Source organism: Gossypium arboreum, chromosome 11 (assembly GCF_025698485.1).
Source record: "Gossypium arboreum isolate Shixiya-1 chromosome 11, ASM2569848v2, whole genome shotgun sequence".
In the NCBI taxonomy this organism is placed as follows: Eukaryota; Viridiplantae; Streptophyta; class Magnoliopsida; order Malvales; family Malvaceae; genus Gossypium; species Gossypium arboreum.
This window is the reverse complement of record NC_069080.1, coordinates 6,339,605-6,355,856: the sequence shown is the minus strand read 5'-3', so window position 1 is coordinate 6,355,856 and position 16,252 is coordinate 6,339,605. Positions and strand designations below refer to the sequence as shown.

The following is a 16,252-nucleotide window of genomic DNA, read 5'->3' as shown; positions in this document are numbered from 1 at the left end:
TTTAGCCAGCAAGACCTAACCATAGTCTATCGCACGTGAGTTAAATCCCATCCTTTTCGCAGCCATAGCATCGTTGTTCTCTCAGTAGGCAATAGCGAGTTTTTTTTTTTTTTTTCTTTTAACTCTTGATCGAATAATCTATCAACTCAACTGTTTCCAAAATGACTGGATCTTGTTTTTAGCCCCTTAAACTTTCACAGCTTTCCGATAAAACGACAAACCCAAGTTTAACCCTAAAATTAACTCCTCCTTTGCTCCTTTTTTCCGCTCGTGGACCTCAGAGAACTCCCTCACCGTCAATCGCCGTCTTCCCAAAAGGAAAACATAAAAAATCTCGGCCACCGCTGGTGCTGCCGCCATTGGAGTTTTCTTTGACGGCCGCTTCCTCGAAATTTCTCCTGCAAACATCTTCACTTACCTGAAGATGGTGTTGTAGACACGGTCAATTTGTCTTTCAATTCAACACCTCCAAGGCCTTAAACAATTCATAAGCAGTTGCTTTGCTGAAGTGCACTTTTCTGCAATGGAGGGGGTGGCATGTGCTTCCTTTACGAGCTCCGCGTCAAAATCATTGTCATTTTCTTCTCTTTCGCAATCTTCTATCATAACACTCCGCCAAAACTATCACAACAATACTCTAAAATCAAAATCTCCTAGAAAACTTGTAATCCGCGCTTCATCTGGTTCCAGTTCTGGTACTTCCTTTCATGAATTTGGCGATAGTTCTAGTTCTAGTTCTCCAAGTGCTATTTAAAAAAAAAATGGTTTTCTTTTAGGTTCGGTTGTGACGTTGCTTGATTATGGAGCTGGAAATGTTAGGAGTGTAAGGAATGCGATTCGATATCTTGGCTACGAGATAGAGGATGTAAGTCATTTTAGCTTACTTTTCTTTTTCTGTAATTGATTACTATTTTTATTTATTGAAAAGTTCAAGACTTTATTCAGATTGATTAAATGTTTACATTCAATTTTGTCAGAGTAGCGTCTATATTTAGAATAAGAATCTAATATAAAATTTTTATTAGATAGAGAGTAGAAACAGAGGTGCTGAACTATAAAAAAAATTGTTTCATTTTGATAGTTCTTGTGATCTTCATGTCCGATAGTCACACTTTTCCTAAAGTACTCATGTAATACAATCACACATAGACATGAGTATAGGGTATGATTCCTCCAGTATATTCAAAGACTTGGAAAAAAAAACTTAGTATACTCATATTGGATACATACACGAATGGGACACTTATTTTGAGTCCGAGTAAAATATGTTATCTTTTTATATTTGCTAAGCATTGCTAACTGTTTCCTGCAAAAATGAAATTTCATAGGGAGTTTTTGTTATAATTTTCTTTTTTCCTCTGTATGAAGTATGTGGTGGCATGATCTTAAGAATGTTATGATTTGTATCAATTTAGTTTCAATTGCATTTCAAAGAAGTATGCATAATAAGTAATAGGTGTATTATTTCTTTTGAATTCAAATGAAGGTGCGAACTCCAAAAGACATTTTGAACGCAGACCGCCTTATCTTTCCTGGTGTCGGGGCATTTGCTTCTGCCATGGATGTATTGACCAAGACCGGGTATTAGTTTTTATTACTTTCGTTTATGAAAATAATTATTGAGAGCAGTTCCTTTTTCGTCATTTTAACTTACTATTTGAACTATTTGTCCATACATGGATTTTGGACGTGGAAGAACTAATATTAGAAAATTTCTTGCATTAGCATACTTCTTGGTCCGCGAACGTGCCATTTGAAGAACTTTAGGCTGATTTCTAAGAAACCTATGTATGAGGCTTCAGGGTTTTGTCTCTTCTTCTTTTTTACTTCATCTATTTGAAGAATTCAGTTAAGAAAATTGTCAAAACCAGAATCATATGGCTATCTTAGATCATTGGTCTAAGCTTAGAAATGGTTGATAATTTCAGTTGTCATGATACTGATATTCGCATTTCTTTTACTCCAGTTGTCTTGTGCATATAAATTTTGAGTTGAAATCAAGGTGGAAAGAAGCTGGAGTCAAAATAATAAATTTTTCTAATTAGAAATATGATCATATTCTTTGCTAATTCTTGAATAAGAAAATTCTTTTTCTCCTTGTTTTCTAGAAGCTTGTTTCAAAGGTCTTCATGACTTTTTTCTTGAATAAAGTGATTTGATCTTATTAGTCGGACAAAATGAGAAAGCAATTTATTTTGGGAGCTCTAGAGAATTTGGTCTTCCTTTTAGAGACTGCATTCTTTAGAACTTGCTTCTGTTTTCTTGTGGGAGCTGTGCAGAATTTGTTCGTCAGTATCTTCTTCTTTTCCAATTCCGTTGGATTTGTTGTGGAAGTTATAAAGGGCTTATTCTGATCATCATTCTTGAATTTGTGTACTTTTCAGTGATTTCGATTCTTTAATTATTTTTCTTAGTTGCGTGTGTCAAATGGCTTTGGGGACACTCCTTTGTGAGAGAGTTCTCTAGTAACTTGTTCTTTTTTTTTTTTCCTTTTTTCCCTTCCAAATTATTGTAACTAGAGATGCATAACCATTCAGAGATCAAATCTGATTGGATGATCCTTGAGCTTTTGAAAGTTGATTGGCAAACCATGGGGTCTTTATATTATTTTGCCAGTGGCTTGTAAAACTGCAATTAATCTATTTAGTATCACTAATAAAATTCAAAGAAAAATTCGAACAATATACCACTTTGTAGTTGACTGAAAATTTTATTCGTACAAACTTTTTAATGATGACTAATTATCTCTTTTATTTAACTCAATTTTAATAACTTAGTGAAAATTGTCAGCTTGGAAGTTTCCATTTGTCATTTTCTGCAGGATGGCTGAAGCACTATGTGCCTATATAGAAAACGATCGCCCATTTCTAGGCATTTGTCTTGGACTTCAACTACTTTTTGAGTCTAGTGAAGAGAATGGACCAGGTCAATTTTCAAACAACTCCATTTTTTTTTGTAAAATTTTGAAAGACCTATGTATATATGATTTTAATGATTAGGACTTGATAAAGTTTCTTCGCTGGTAGAAAATATGTCATACTGCTTTCCTGAATGTATGTTATGTTAGATTATGTAGCACATGAAGAAGAAGGATCGGCAGGATAAAAAAGGAAAAACAATTAGTGTTCCTTTTGCAAATGAAATTTTTTTGGATATTTTCTTTGTATATGTTTTCATTTATTCTCTAGTTTTTAACTTTTCAGCTTGATTCCATGGTGCATTTGTTTCAGTGAATGGCCTCGGCTTGATCCCTGGTGTGGTTGGGCGGTTTAACTCTTTGAATGGTTTTAGAGTGCCCCATATTGGCTGGAACGCCTTGCAAATTGCAAAAGACTCTGAAATTTTGGACGACATTGGAGATCGCCATGTCTACTTTGTTCACTCTTATCGTGCCATGCCGGTATTCTCTTTTTTGTCTGCCTCGTCATTATTTTGTAACACTTGCTCATTAATGTGCCTATTGCAAAAGCTTCTAATAATCATACCTCGTGATCTTTGGTAATCTATTTTCTCATTTTCTTTGTAGTCCAATGATAATAAAGAATGGGTTTCATCTACATGCAATTACGGTGATGATTTTATAGCATCTATTAGAAGGGGAAATGTGCATGCAGTTCAGTTCCATCCAGAGAAGAGTGGAGGCAAGATATTTGTGCTCTTAGTAGTTATTTTTTCATTGCATGTTTCAAATTTCATATTGCGCAAGTTTCTTCTTGTTGGCCTGGGAATGGCTCGTTCACATGCATATCTCTATTTAACAATGTTTCCCCCTAAGATTGGCATCTCCTAGGTTTCTGTGTTTGTGAAATAATAATAATAATAATACAATCCTATTTATGATATCAACATGAGTACATGACGATCATCAAAAGCAGAATTTTGAAGGTTTTTGTCCTGACTTAGGAAGTTGGTTCATATTTTTTTCCAACGTAATTATTTGGTCCATCTGATTGTTGAACAAGTTTCTCCTCCTTCTTCTCCTCCTTCTTGTTGTCATGAACAAATGTCAGACAATAGGAGCTTACCTGTTCATTGACAATTGATTCATTGATAAAATTGTTTCAGATGTTGGTCTTTCTGTATTGAGAAGGTTCCTAAATCCTAAATCACAAGGTTCAAAGGTAGTCTTTGTGTCATTGGTTTAATTCATCTAGCATTTTTTTTCAACCTTTACTCATCCATTTAACAATCTGAATGATTTGCTTGACTCAGAAGCCTACTCAGGGGAAAGCTTCAAAACTTGCTAAGAGGGTAATAGCTTCTGAATCTCGAACTATTTTGCATGTTTTTCTTGATTTTATTTTCTATGCTTCACTTTTGGATAGATTTTAATTACATAGCTCTAGATTAGAACTATTGATATTTTCTGTTTGATTTTGTGGTTCATATGGCTTTTACCTGAGATATTGTTTCATTCAGGTGATCGCTTGTCTTGATGTTAGAACAAATGATAAAGGGGATCTTGTTGTAACTAAAGGAGACCAGTATGATGTAAGAGAGCAGACAAAAGAGAATGAGGTGAGTGAGAGATCATACATTGCTCTAATTCCATGATCTCGTTGATCTTAGTTTTGGATTGGCGGAGGCCTAAATTAAATTTTTAATTTTGCCTACCAATGCATCATGATACCATAAATGACAAAAATGGATGTGCCCTTAGATATGAGAGTATATTAGAGTTAAATTATGTTTGTTTGATAGTTTTCTTCTTGATCTCCTATATATTAATACTTGGATTTGGATGCTGTTTTAACTCATCAAAAACTTTATAGGTGAGAAACCTTGGTAAGCCAGTAGAGCTTGCTGGACAGTATTACAAAGATGGGGCCGATGAGGTATGCTTATAGCTTTGAGAATTTTTCTGTTTATATTGCAATATCAGTAGTCATTTAGCCTCTCTGGAGTTTCTTTTATACTCTGAATTATTGATTCTTCTGTATTTCAAATTTCAGGTCAGCTTTTTGAACATTACTGGATTCCGTGATTTCCCATTAGGCGATTTACCAATGTTGCAGGTTTTTCACTTTTAATTATAAACATATTTTGACATAGCATTTTTAATTTATTCTTTAGTGTTTATATATTTAAAATACGTATCTTTATATCAATTTCCATGCTTTGCAGGTATTAAGGCACACATCAGAAAATGTTTTTGTCCCGCTAACAGTTGGAGGTGGTATACGGGATTTTACTGATGCAAATGGCAGGTCTGCCTCTATTTTCTACAGTAATCTAGTTTTCATATATCTTACAATTAAAGACTTAATCTCTGTTCAAATGATTTATGAGGCATTTCCTGATACTGTTTTCAGTGATCTTTGTGTAATTAACTGGCACAATTTTGTATATAAATGTATATTGATTTTCAGGTACTATTCTAGTTTGGAAGTTGCTTCAGAGTATTTTAGGTCCGGGGCTGATAAAATATCAATTGGAAGTGATGCAGTTTATGCAGCAGAAGAATATATAAAAACCAAAGTATGCAATACAACCTCATTAAAACTTTACAACTTATAACATGTGGAGTTAAGATGGTTATACAAGCATAGGTGTAACTACTAATAGTTCTGCAAATGCTTCTTTCAGGTAAAGACAGGGAAGAGCAGCTTAGAACAAATTTCTAAAGTTTATGGTAATCAGGTGATTGCTGATCTTGTTTTTGATGTGTTGGCACTGACACAAACATGCATCCATGTATATTTTGTTAATCTTCCATGGTCTCATTCTGAGGTTTTTTCCGCTTGTTACTTGTCATTTGCTATAAAATGACAAAAAAAAAAAAAAGTTCTTTAGAGGAAAAATAAATATTAAAGAACAAATGAAAGCTTACAAGTTGTAGATGGTTTGAAGAGAGTTTTCAACCATATTACCTGAATCGGGTGTGTCAAATACAATCTCGTGTCCAAAACAGTATGTTTAATTTGTTTCTATGTATTTAGAGGATCTTTAGAAGGTTATACATACCCTATACCCATGATGCTAATTTTTGCTATTACTTGTAAGCCAAATTTTGATTTATCATTTTGGCCACTTGATTATCTAGAGTGAATTTTTTTGAGTTAATTGAATGTTTATTTGACAGGCAGTGGTTGTAAGCATTGATCCTCGTAGGGTGTATGTTCAAGGTCCTAATGATGTGCAGTTCAAGACCATACGGGTCCCAAAACCAGGTAATAAGGATTTTACTGTTTTTGCTTTTACCAATGTCTGAGAGTTTGCATTTTTTCCATTGGAAATCTTGCCGTGTGTGAACAGAAGATAAAAAATTTTCTCGAGACATTTCCTGAGAATGTTTACCCTTTTTTTAGATTTCACAAGAATCATTGATTAGAACATGTCTTTTCTTGTGTTTAGGTCCAAATGGAGAAGAATATGCTTGGTATCAGTGTACAGTAGGTTTCCTTGCTCCCTACCTTTTTGCATGATCTTCGATAAAGCATTTATCTAGACGAACTTTTTAAACTAGATGTATGCATTAACTAATCATAAAAATTAAATCTTATTCAAAGCAAGCAAATACCTCTTGTAAAACCAAAAAAAAGCTCATCAAACACTAATAACCAATCAAAAAGCGTACTTAAAACCTAGGATTCAAATGCATCTTATACCCATTCACGTCATCACAATTATGTTTTTGCCGATCAGTGGGCGACCATTGGCTTAAGTAGCCCCCCAAAAAAAAAAAAAAAAAGGAAAAGGATTGTGTATGTGCTTAAAGAGGATAAGAGAAGACAGAAAACACATGAAGAGGTCGCATCAGATCAGATCTTGACCATGAGCATGGAGAACCTATGTTAATCAGGCTCAGGGATAAATGTCTCATAAGATGTGTCCAATACAAGTAATCTCTCTTTGTTCTATGTTCCACAGAACATCTGGAAGATCGCACCCCATACCCATATTTGATTATGTGTTAGACACTTTCAGGAAAATGAAAAGTCTTAACACAGTGACGAATGAAGAGAGTCGAGGGAAAGAAAGAAAAAGAAAAAATGGAGGCCTATGTGTTAAGCTTGTGATGATCATATAAAATCCTGAATATTCAGTGAAATCTGAATGTGCAAGCATAACAAAAGAAATGCCGAGATAGGAAAAGGCAATTAGCTTGAAGGTGCAATATAATGCAATGCTATAACGAACAATAGCATCACAAACTGAAACTATTCTAAGGTTCAAGTGCAAGTTCAAGCACACCAACAAAGAAATATCTTGCAAAGCTCAACATGCAAACCTTACATGACACTGCACCTGAAATGTTGTCTTTAATGGTATCCAAATACTAAAACCAAGAAATTGAGAATTTATCCTTTGCATCACAATAGCCACTGCCTGCCTCAACCATACACCCAGATAAAATATTATCATTTTGCATTTTAACTGTAACAACATGAATCACGTTACATTCCTGGAGATTGTTTAGTTGCTTAATATGTTTATAAACAATACATAATGATTAAATAATCATTAGTTTGTTGCATATATTTCAAAATTCTTTTAATTTACGTGTAGTTTAAATGGCTTTATGTTCCTAAGGTTAATGGTGGGCGAGAAGGGCGATCAATTGGAGCTTACGAGCTTGCGAAAGTTGTTGAAGAACTGGGAGCTGGAGAAATACTGTTGAACTGCATTGATTGCGACGGTATAAATAACTTCCTCGTCACTCATAATTCGCCTGTCAATAGTCTCTGTTTTGAAAATTATGTCAATAGTCTTTTATTTACATTTATAACCAGTGGTTAAGTGCTATTGACAATATGCTATCGGAGTATGCCAGCTTTTCTCTGATTAAATGGTAGGAGATGTATTATTATATAGTTGTGATATTCTGTTTAACCTAGTAGAGATTTGGTTTATTCTTCTTATGTTTGTTTTAATGCCTACTTGCTGACTTTACAGGTCAAGGAAAAGGGTTTGATATTGATTTAATAAAGCTGATATCTGATGCTGTCAGCATCCCTGTAATTGCAAGTAGCGGTGCTGGTGCTGTTGAACACTTCTCAGAGGTATTCATGAAAACAAATGCATCAGCTGCTCTTGCTGCTGGCATTTTCCATCGGAAGGAGGTAATTATTATTATTTTTTTTACAGTTTCAGGGTCTTCCAGTTTGATGAATGAGATTAAATTTTGATTACATTCCTTCGGTTCATTGGGTTTTAGGTGCCCATTCAGTCTGTAAAAGCACACTTGTTGAAGGAAGGCATTGAAGTAAGGATATGACCATGTTTCTTATTGTGTCGATTAGGACCTTGAAATTTTGTTCCTAAACTCAGGAGTAAGTAAAGATGTGCAAACTTCAAATCTTACCTGTTTTGAATGTTTTATTGCATCTTGCTGTTCTGGGATTGATTTCAATTTTTTCTTTTTGGTGGCAAATATATTTATCATGAGTTAGAATGTTTGTGAGTGTGAACCATTCCATGGATTGGTAATTGTGAATGCTAATGTTAAACTAACCTTTTTGGTGTGTTTGATAGAGTTGAAAAATAGGAGGATATATAAAAAAGGTTGAACAGTGGAAAGAAAATGATATCTGATATCCAACAATATTTTTATTAATAAAGATAATCCAAATAATAGATTTGGATATCTAACACTACTATTGTTCGGATCAAATTTAAAACAGATTCAAATATAATATTCAAGAGTGTTATTATTCATTGTCATCATTAGGTACTTTTGTCCTCTAATATGTATATAAATATGTGTATATATTATCAATTTTATTGCCTGCCACTGGTGTCAACACAAGGAACTTGATTATCACATGATTAGCTGAACCAGAGGAACGTGGGGGCTGGATTACTGGAAGTTGGGATGGAGGAACTACACATCAAAGATTTTTTACTAAATAATAAACACCACAGTTCCTCCTATATATATATGACATTAATAAATTGGAACAATCCCTGAAAGCTTTTTTTAATTCAAGTCAATGGGGAAAGGGTAAAAATGTCAAGGTCCCCTATATCTCCTAAAACACAAACAACCCTGAGGTTGATCATGTGGGATCATCCCTCCTCCCTTGGATGTGTCTATACCCTCTAACATTGACACCACTTCATCCATCTCTGGCCGTCTGTCGGGGTTTGCATCCCAGCATCTTTTCATCACATTTGCAAGCGAACTTGGACAGCAACGAGGTATCTCTGGCCTCAGATTCTGTAGTTTAAAAAGTTTAATGTCATCATCCGTCTTTTAGTTTAGATAATTTCTCAAATATCTTTATAACTTTCAGGAGTAGGAAAAAAGTACAAAGGAGTACTCCCATGAGCTATGTTATCCACACTCGGAGTGATATCGAATTCGGGTAATGTTTAATTTTTTCAGTCTTTGTATAAATTTGTATGATCATACTTTTATACCCATATCCGAATACTCTAGAAAATAAGAAGTCCAGGTAATATACGTCCGATTGTCATAGAATCATCTCAGTTTATAGTTTGTTCCTTTGTTGCTCCGACTCTCATTTTTAGTATACATGTTTGAAATGTATCTAGATATAGGTGCAGGATATAACTATCCAAGAACCTTCAAATACATGGAATAACTTAGGGAAAAAAATAATTAAACATACCTGGACACATATCCATATCCGGCACTCTTACCTGATACAGGTTTTTGGAGCCAAGAAAATTATTTGGATAGACTAATTTACCTGGCGGACAACAGCAGATGTGACTTCTGAGAAGCTAAGATCCGGATATGGCATGTCACAGCAGTATATCTCCCACAAACATATACCAAAACTATACACATCACACTTTCTATTGTAAGGATTGCCATTAAGGACCTGCTCGAATCTCAAAATTCATCAATGTAAGAACATAAAGATTAGATAATGCTGAAAAGTAATCGGCATATAATCTCCATTCAACCATAGCTAAATTAACAATGTCTGTCCGCATGAACATAAAGTTTTGAGAACACAAACACCTAAATTATTTTTCTTCTTTTCCCCTCAAAGAAAAGTAAATAGTTTCTAGGGTTTAGGGTTAACCATCTTGCCCATAATTCAGATTGAAGACCCTGCATTTTGATAATTCAAGGAAGAAATAAAATGCCTGAACTATCTTGCTGCCATTTATGTTGCCCGACTTTTCATTTTTCTTCAAGTATTTATATCCATCACTCAAGTCCAACACTCATCTGAGTTAGAATAACATATTCTTTCATATATGATACACGTTTCCCTCAGTCCATAAATTCAAATTAGAAAAGTTCAAAATCCCTTTTAAAATCTTGAGGAAACCGTAATCCAAAACAAGCCATTCACAACCTAGAATAACTGCAAATCTCAAAGAAAGCATATTGGCTGTAAGTATACCTCTGGTGCCATGTAACCAAGTGTTCCAGTCTCTCCAGTCATGTCATTTGGATTCGATGCCTCTAGTCGGGCAACACCAAAATCAGCAATTTTCAGAGTCCGCGTCTTGTCCAGAAGCATGTTTTCAGTTTTGACATCTCTATGGACAATCTTCTTAGAGTGAAGATAACTCAACCTAATAAAGTACATCAAACAAAAAATGTTAACACAAAATGATCTGGGAACTTAATGTTCACTACAATATACACACTGAAGATGATCCATATATTTGTAGATTTATAAGAATAAAATCGATATCGATAAGGCTCTGGAATCTGACCCTCGTGCAAGATCGAGTGCCAACTGAACAACTACTTTAAAGGCCAACTTCCTTCTTCGATTCTTTATCAGGTAAGATTTCAGTGCACCCCCAGGACAATATTCAACAACAACACAACAAACATTACTTGGCATGCCTATATGACCATTTTCCGTTTGTAGGTTCAGCTCTGATGACCCCATTGTCGCCCCTATAAACTGCATGAGATATTTAACACACAGATTAAACTTGAATATAATCACCTTATGTTTCTTTGAGTCTTCATTTTGCTTGAAGTATCAATATCCAACTTATACCCTGTCATGGCTATAAAAAATATAACCCTGCAAAGATCCTTCAAATGCATGAAAAAAACTAGAAATTATATATATATATATATGACACATCCATATCTGACACTTGAATCGTGTTAGAGTAGCATAGTAATCATTTAATGAGCCTTTGACTGGCCTCAGACTTTGTAATGACCAAATGCCCATATTACATTGTAATTATTCCAGTCAGCGTAAGATATTGCATAATACCCTCATTTGTCAACATCCTAATTAGCAAGTTGACATACATAAATGAGTAGAATAAGAGATAGTAATATCCTAAAATCAAGAGAATTTGGGGGAAATAAAATTCCTAAACTTGTTAGAACTTGGTGTTGCTTCAACCCTTGAGAAAAAATTTACTAAATGTTTATGTTCTTAAGTTTAAACAACCAAGTTTAAGTAGATAAAATAAGTTAAGTTGTTCGGACTCTTTATATTTTTCTTTTAGAATGTGTCTGACATAAATTTAGACATGGTGATGGAGGTATACATCACTCTATAAACCATCATGGACAAACTTTTAAAATATTGAATATACTCGTGTCTTTCATTTACGCTTAACATAGTGGGTTTTATATTATTTGGGCTTGGATATGAGTGTAGGATGTGTGTATGTGTTCGACATAGGCATGTTCAAAGATGAGTGTCAAAGATAGTTATTTCAAGAAAAATGAAGAGTCAAGAGTAACATACTAGTTTGTTACTTTTTCTCAGAAATAGAGATGTCGAAAAATAAAGAGAAAACATGAGAAAGGTAATGTAAGAAAGAATACCTTTGTTACATTAGGATGATCAAGCTTGTGCCATACAACAACTTCTTGTGTAAAAGCTGCTCTAAGTGAAGCTATTTCAGCCTCTGATCTATGGCCCTCTTCTCCCCAGTCTAGAAGTTTAACTAAGCAATGATACAAGAAACAAACATTTAGAAAATACAAAAGCAAAAGTTAAAACTTCTTATTCTATTTTCCAAACATAATTTTACATTAAAAACAACCGAGAATCATGAAAGAAATACCAAAGAAATCGTTCCTATGATCAATATGGGTCCCAAATATCTTCATTGATTAATGCAACAGTTAAGTCCATGTAAGCTCATAGAAGAATACTTGGGTGGTAATTTAGGGGTAAACATAAAAAAAGTAATTAAATTATAAATTCTTTTAAGGATCAAAATTTGAGTTCTTGTATCACTTTTTGACATGAAAAATCCATAAAATTTTGGAGTACAAGAGTGGGGTCAGGGCCACTACCTACACCCTTGGGTGTTATTTTTTTTTTCTAGTATATGAGATAAGGTCCATTTGGCAGCTTTTGGTAATGTCAATGAGAGAGGCTCTTTTAATGTTGTAGCTTTTTTATCTCCAAAAAGTAGAGATAAAAGATGGGATGCATAGCAACAATAAATAAAGACACATGAAAGTTTAGAGATACTAAATAAATAAAGAATTAACATCATTTAAGTCGCTGCAGCAGTGCAACTAACTTCCACCTAAAAAGAAAAACTCCCATGAATCACGGATTTCCAGGAGTTAGATCCACAAGCTTTGATCACAAACTACTTTGTGAAAATCAGAAAGATTTGCTTACTACATTTCTGAATTATTTCCCATCTCATAAACCCAAACATATAGATCTTTCTTGTTGCTTACTATTAACAAGGGGGAAAAAACTTATTAAAATGGAAGTTTCAAAGTTTTGATTTCTTTTCCCCTTTACCTGCATTTTTCCTCAACATAAATGGAACAGTTGCAATAAAGATTAACAAGACAGAAGCTGAAGAACATAGAAACATTAAAATATTAGATTCACTAACACTTTAAAGCTACAAAACACCCTTAAATTTTGGACTGTTTGACCTTCAAATCATGAAGGCATAAACATAATGCACATACCTATGTAACATTTTATCATGCATAGAAAGTTCATTTCAAAATGGGTTTCTCACAGAGAAACGAGTGACAAGCTTTAGTTTCTAGATCAACAAGAAGAAAAAATGTCATTTTGAGGAAAGCTTAGTGTTTTAAACAACAAGACTCAGCCATATATGCTGAAGAGAAAAATGGGAGGAAGAAGTGAAATACCAGCAACATCTTGGCCATCATAAATACCACGGTGAACAGTACCAAAAGTACCACGAGCAATGACACTTTTGATGATAAGCTTAGAAGGATCAATCTCCCATTCTTGTCTTCTTACAGTGTTGCTTGGCCTTAACCATTGTCCACCACCACCAACACTTCCGCCGATGCCAAACCCACCTTCCTCTTTCCCATTCCTGTTATTCTCCAATGACCATGCTCTACTGTGATGCCTTTGAAGTTGCTCATCCAAGCTCTTCAAATCTATCTGATCAGCTCTTACGTACCCTCCACCACCACTCTCGCTTCTCTCCTTCATCTTCTCAACCAAAATCAAAAACCTCACTCTTAAAGTACAAACAAAAGGACTTTGGAAACCTTTTTCTTGGCTTTTGTTCACTTGGTTTGAGCTATTTCTAGTTCTGGGTCTCTGTTTAAAACGTACTAAAAACTAGTAATTAATGGTGTGGGATTCACGGTCAAGTGTACCCTTAAATTGTTTTTGTTTGGTTGTGCTTGTAAGTGAAACTAAACTGCCCCTTCAAAGATGGTATACGCAACGGTTATACAAGTTAAGTTGTAACTTATTTTATATATATATATATTAAAATTTAGGGTAAAATACACCTATGGTCACTCTAAAAAAGGGTCAATCCTATTTTAGTCACTCTAATTTTTGTTTTCAATTTGATCACTCTAAATAAGATAATTGTGCTAATTGCCACTACATTTAAAATTTTCATTTTCTTTTAATGGATTGCTAACGTTGCACATTAGCCCATTAAGTAATTGGCATATAACATTTTTTGTTGACTTTTGATTAAAGTTTAGGAATCTCCCTGTAAAATTTAGGGGAAATTTTTTTTGACTAATTATACGGAAGTCACTAAACTTTAGCTAAAAGTCAACCAAAAAATGACACGTGTCAGTTACTTATTGTGCTAATGTGCCACATTAGCAATTTGTTAAAAGGAAACGAAAATTTTAAATGTAGTGACAGTTTACACAATTATTTTATTTAGAGTGACTAAACCAAGAAAAAAAATTAGACTATGGGTGTAGTTTACCCTAAATTTTACTAAAATTTTGACTAAAATGATAAAGTTGAGACTGATTAAGCCTTAGTTCAATTGGAACCATTATTACGTCTAAAAAATATAAGTTTAAATGTATTTAAGTGTGATTTATTTTTCGGTTTAAGTTTAAATCTTGAAGAGATATTGTTGAATTAAATAAGTGATAGCTAATTTTTTTCAAAAAACAAAGTGTCTTAAGTTTAAATATAATCATACATAGGATTTTATTTTTTTATTTAAATATTTTTAAAAGATAAAAATATCTTTATAATAATATAATTTTATAAAAATAATAAATTATTTTAATTAAATTGGTGCTCTAACTCAATCAAAGGTTTCTAAACGAATTAAATTTAATTCAACATATCCATTTTCATATCATAAATAAATAAAAGAAACACGCGAGTAATGTTGTTAACTATATTATAATTGAAAGCTGTATATGATTTATTTAAGTTTTAAACCAACATAACTGAAAGTCTTATTTATGTTTGTTTAATTAGTTTAATAAACAAATACAAATGAATAAATTTGAATTGTTAGTCCAATACTCTCTTCATTTGTAGCTCTAATTGATTTTAATTTGTAAATTTTAAAATTTAATTAAAATTTGATGTTTATGTTAGAATTGTTTGGATGTATTTATTTAAAAGAATTTTTTTAATTTTTTTAATATTTTTATGTCTAATTTTATGGTTTATGTTTGAAGTTTGTGACTATCTTTCTTAACAATTTCTCGAAAATAAAAACTAAAATTATTTAATTTAAAATGATTTTTAAAAGAAAATAAATAACCCTTCTTGTAAAAATAAAATAAAATTAAATGACAATCTCATCTCTAATTCTTATAACTAGAAATTTTGTCGCGTGTGGTGTGAAAACTACATATTTAGAACACAGATTAAGAACATCATATTAAAATAAAATTTTAATAAATTAAGACTTTATTAATGCCAATATCATGGGATCAAATCCAATCATATCTAAATTTTTATTAGTTTTTAAAAAGTAAAATAGATTAAAATCCCTTGAATAATGTTATTTATTCTAATTATAGGATATTTTTGTAATTTTTCTATTTAAATTAGTGTCTAATTATTTTGTATCGATTAATTCGTAATATCAACTCAATTAATTATTTTATTAATATTAATAGTATAGTTAAACAATCTATAGTCTCTAGCAAGTATGGTTGCTTGGATTAATTTTACCTTCTTTCATTTAGAATACCGCAATTATCCAATAACATTTAAAGATTATAATATATAAGTAGCCACCACTTTATATATGTGGATTTCACCTTATATTTTAATGGATTTTACAAAATATCTAATCTTAATTGGTTTATTGCCTTGTTATAATTTCTTTTATGAAATAAATTTACTTTTGTCATAATTTAATGCTTTGTTTGATTAGTAAGGTAATAAAAGAAAAATTTTATAATAATTAATAGTTAATAAAATTTAAAAATTCTTGTAAAAATAAAGCTCCTTTAAAATAAGCAAAAATTTTCTTCTCTTATTTTTATAAGTCATTAAAGTAATTAAATATTTTGTTCAAAAAAGAAATCATCATTTAAAATATAATGATGATTTCAACAAGGTCAAGACCGACAAAGAAATGAAATACATACTAAATTATGTCTCACTAAAATTTATATAATAAATATATTTATAAAAATATATAAATAAAAATAAAATCATATTTTAAATAATAAAATTAATATATTGAAAATTATAACCTTTTAGATTCAAATTCTTATGTACTTATATTTTGTATAAAATATATTTTAAAAATAAATTTGAAATTCAATTGATAAATGACTCTAACCCAATCAATATATTTACTGAAACGGTTTCTAACTTTAAAAAATAATTCCATATATTCAGGGTAAAATTGGTAAAAACGGATCTGATTTTACCATTGTCTACAGGAAATATAGCTCAAGCCCTTTGAGGATGTAATAACAAGTGCGGCAGATCGGGATAAAACAAAGAAAATTAAAAATGGAAAGTGACCCCTAAACCATTATCTTTCCCATGAGTTTTATCACTAATTAATGGCAAGCTCAAACCTCATGAAGCACGTGAAGTTTCACCTTTATTGACTTAATGCAACCTAATTAAGCAAAACATCA

General features: G+C 32.4%; 2 protein-coding genes across 2 annotated transcripts; one reads left to right on the top strand and one right to left on the bottom strand.

Annotated features, from left to right (window-relative positions):
- Positions 1-72: 72 nt before the first annotated feature.
- Positions 73-8,454, top strand: LOC108473730 (imidazole glycerol phosphate synthase hisHF, chloroplastic-like). The gene is made up of 19 exons (XM_017775458.2): positions 73-695; positions 777-865; positions 1,487-1,581; positions 2,822-2,925; positions 3,231-3,400; positions 3,527-3,641; positions 4,066-4,121; positions 4,213-4,251; positions 4,420-4,518; positions 4,773-4,835; positions 4,953-5,015; positions 5,125-5,207; positions 5,370-5,478; positions 5,587-5,640; positions 6,083-6,170; positions 6,355-6,392; positions 7,534-7,639; positions 7,897-8,063; positions 8,159-8,454. The coding sequence occupies exons 1-19, from the start codon at positions 524-526 to the stop codon at positions 8,216-8,218; spliced, it is 1,770 nt and encodes a 589-aa protein (XP_017630947.1). The 5' UTR covers positions 73-523; the 3' UTR covers positions 8,219-8,454.
- Positions 8,455-8,690: 236 nt separating this feature from the next.
- Positions 8,691-13,603, bottom strand: LOC108473731 (serine/threonine-protein kinase STY13-like). The gene is made up of 6 exons (XM_017775459.2): positions 13,043-13,603; positions 11,735-11,856; positions 10,645-10,841; positions 10,326-10,500; positions 9,657-9,791; positions 8,691-9,160 (listed from the first exon to the last, which is right to left on the bottom strand). Exons 1-6 carry the CDS (start codon positions 13,356-13,358, stop codon positions 8,954-8,956), a joined length of 1,152 nt encoding a protein of 383 aa, XP_017630948.1. The 5' UTR covers positions 13,359-13,603; the 3' UTR covers positions 8,691-8,953.
- Positions 13,604-16,252: the final 2,649 nt, after the last annotated feature.

Coding starts and splice junctions, on each gene's coding strand:
- LOC108473730 (XM_017775458.2), top strand. CDS start 524: ATGGAGGGGGTGGCATGTGCTTCCTTTACGAGCTCCGCGTCAAAATCA. Junction 696..776: donor TTCATCTGGTTCCAGTTCTG/GTACTTCCTTTC, acceptor GTTTTCTTTTAG/GTTCGGTTGTGACGTTGCTT. Junction 2,926..3,230: donor TAGTGAAGAGAATGGACCAG/GTCAATTTTCAA, acceptor CATTTGTTTCAG/TGAATGGCCTCGGCTTGATC.
- LOC108473731 (XM_017775459.2), bottom strand. CDS start 13,358: ATGAAGGAGAGAAGCGAGAGTGGTGGTGGAGGGTACGTAAGAGCTGAT. Junction 9,792..10,325: donor TTGGTTACATGGCACCAGAG/GTATACTTACAG, acceptor AGATTCGAGCAG/GTCCTTAATGGCAATCCTTA. Junction 9,161..9,656: donor CATCTGCTGTTGTCCGCCAG/GTAAATTAGTCT, acceptor TTTAAACTACAG/AATCTGAGGCCAGAGATACC.